Below are 2,836 nucleotides of genomic sequence, written 5' to 3'. Positions count from 1 at the left end.
GTTTATTTTCTATTGTATGTTTTCCTTTGTGTTTATCTGTTTCTGGTTTTTCCTAAAATGAAAATATATCACTTGCGTAATAAAAAATATTCAAGGGGATAAGAAAAAAAAGGTCTGTTTCTCATTTCTCGGAGACGAACCCGGTTGCCATGGAGACTGGACGGTTGTCAAGACGGTGATTGGCTGGTGAGGATGCAGGATGTGGGACCCCAGGCTTCCTTGGAGCCGGAGCTGACGCAGCTGTCAGACTGCACTGCAGAGCCCGGCGCCAGCATGGACGGGGTGGACGTGTGGGCCAGCACCCTGGCCCAGCTGATGGCCAAGAGGAAACCCCAGGACACCTGGGAGCTGGTCCCCGAGGAGAACCTGGCCTCCGGGCACATGGAGGGCGGCGGTTTTCAGTACCGACTGAGGGGGCTTTCCAGGTGTGCTATGGGCGCTCCTCTGGGGTGCTGGGCGGGGGTTGCTGAAGGTGCTTAGCCACCGGCTCGGTCGGCCCTGAGTCCGGAGCCCAGGCTGGGTGCAGTCCAGCCCCTTGTGGGGCGGAAGGGGGGCCATGCATCCAGCCGGCTCTTGGCCCCCAACAGGTAGGTGGGCCGGGTGTTCGTTCTCCTTCCTGGGAGGTGGAGGTGTGGGGGAGCCCCCTCTGTTCAGTCCCTCAGTGCTGGCCATCCCAGTCGGAGCCCTGCAGAAGCGGGGGGGGTGGATGCTGGGGGGTGACGCGGCCACCCGCGCGTGACAGGCTTGTTTGCTCACCGCAGCATCTCCTGGTTTCCATGGCAGCACTGACGGCCAGAGCAGGGGGTGGGTAGGTGCCTGTGCTCAGGCCCCACCTTGCAGAGGGCCCTGAAGGAAGGGAGGCCCAGAGAGGGGGGAGCTGTGTCTGGCCTGGGCTGCGGGCCAAGCAGGGGCCAGGCTCGCAGCCCCGGTGTCATGGGGGTCACCGTGTGAGCCCCGTTCCTCACTGTCATGGTGACAGCAGCAGGGATGGGCCAGGCCTGCAGGGACCCCACCCAGCCAGGCATCCTCTGCCCTCCAGGGGCCTGCTGGGAGGTGGGACCGTGGGGGAGGGGGCCTCACGGACGGGTCACCACGGGGATTCTGTGCGTAGCCACCCTTTGACACAGACGCCACAACTCCCAGTGTCTGAAACCCCTGGGGCCAGGTGTTCAGCGGGATGCTGGGTTTCCCAGGTGTTAGGAGAATCAGCCCTCGGTGTGTCTGAGAAGCCCCTGTCCCCACAGCCAAGCTGGAGAACCGCCTTCAGGGCATAGAGGAGGGTCACAAACACTGTCCCAGTGCCTTTCAGCTTTCATACAGATAGAGACACCAGGGAGTTGGGGGGGGCGGGTCTCAAGGCACCGTCCCACGTTCTGCAACACAGCAGCCACTGGTCACACGTGGCCTTGGATTACATTGAAATGAAGTTGAAAATTCAGCTCCCCAGGGCACTAGCCGTGTCCAGCCACCTGTGGCTGCGGGCTGCTGGCTGGGCCGTGCAGATGGAGCCCACCCTCAACATCACGGGAAGTTCCATGGGATGGTGCTGCCTGGGAGACGCTGGGTGGGTTTCCCATGTGTGTGTGCATGTGGTCCCTCGTCTGTGACCAAGAGAGGGCCCACCTGCCTGGCCTGGGGCACGTGGCTGCAGAGGCCCCGGACCAGCACCTTCTTCAGCCCCAGTGGTGCATGGCAATCTTGCGCCCATGTCTGGAGCCAGAGTGGACCAGTCGAAGGGGCTCATTCGCCATTGTCCTGGGAGCCCCAAGCCCCTCCCAGCTCTCCCCTGCCTTCTGTGTCCCAAGATTCTTCCACTCAGTTTATCTCTCGTTCTCTCTGTGGGGATGGGGCTCTTTCTTCCAGGGCCTCCCCAGGCTTCTCTGCACAGGAGGACAGACACCTGCTTCCCCTCTTGTGGGTATCCACAGGGCGGTGTCTGGCTCTTGGTGACATGTCCTCAGGACAACGAAGCCCGAGTCACAAGATGGAAGGGCAGCAGAAGGCGGCAGCAGGGGCAGTGACCTCCTGCAGGTGTCAGGCCGGGCTTCAGCCCCGAGCGGGCTTTTGGTGCCAAACCGAGGAGAAGGCATTTGCTTTTTGGCTTTTCAGATCACGCGCTGCAGGCAAGGGGCGTCCGCCTGCAGAAGGGGTCTCGGGGTTCCGGGGCTTGTGTGGGGCCAGGGCCGTGCCCTCCCCTCCGCTCACTGCCGCCTCTGTCCTCCCCACCCCCAGGCTCCAGTGCGGTCGCTGCCAGTGGGGCTGGTCCTCGGCCCACGTGCACATCCTCTTCCACACGTGTCTGGATGAGGACAGCCGCCTGGGGCTGGTGAAGATGCGCCTCTGGGGCCAGCGGTGCCGGCTGTGCCCGCCGGATGCCCAGGGAGAGTGCCAGGTGAGTCTGCTGAACGTCCGGCTCTTCCTCAACAAGCTGGTCCTGTTCATCATGCAGAAGTGCTATGGGGAGACCCTCAACTCAGACCAGTGCCCTGAGATCTGCTTTGGCGAGCGCTGTGAGGCCTGTGACCTGGGCGTTTGCTTCTTCCAGAAGCCCCCAGACCCGGCCTGGGGGCCCGAGGTCAAGAGCCCCGCCACCATCAAGGGCAGGTACACCTTGTACGGAGGTGGCGACCTGGCCACCCCCGCCGCCGGCAAGCAGCTGCTCACCCTTGGCAGCGGGCCCGTGGTCGACCGCGCCAGGGGCTACACCCCCAACTCCATCACCATCCCCCTGTCCGTGTCCGACTTCATCAGGAACCCGATTTCCGAGAGCAGCGACTTCTTCGGCCAGGACGACGACATCGTCACCGTCCCCTTCTCCCTCGCGGGTGTGCGTAGG

General features: G+C 63.1%; 1 protein-coding gene across 1 annotated transcript in view; it reads left to right on the top strand.

Annotated features, from left to right (window-relative positions):
• The first annotated feature begins 273 nt into the window (after nucleotides 1-273).
• Nucleotides 274-2,836, top strand: part of RTP5 (receptor transporter protein 5 (putative)) — a 3,445-nt gene continuing 882 nt past the window's right edge. The window contains exons 1-2 of the mRNA XM_040636293.1: nucleotides 274-425; nucleotides 2,233-2,821. Of these exons, the coding sequence (XP_040492227.1) occupies nucleotides 274-425; nucleotides 2,233-2,821 (741 nt within the window). The remainder of the gene's footprint in view (nucleotides 426-2,232; nucleotides 2,822-2,836) is intronic.

Source organism: Ursus maritimus, unplaced genomic scaffold (genome assembly GCF_017311325.1).
Source record: "Ursus maritimus isolate PB19 unplaced genomic scaffold, ASM1731132v1 scaffold_1, whole genome shotgun sequence".
NCBI classification, from domain to species: Eukaryota; Metazoa; Chordata; class Mammalia; order Carnivora; family Ursidae; genus Ursus; species Ursus maritimus.
The sequence above is the reverse complement of the archived record's forward strand: the minus strand, read 5'-3'. Positions and strand labels throughout refer to the sequence as shown.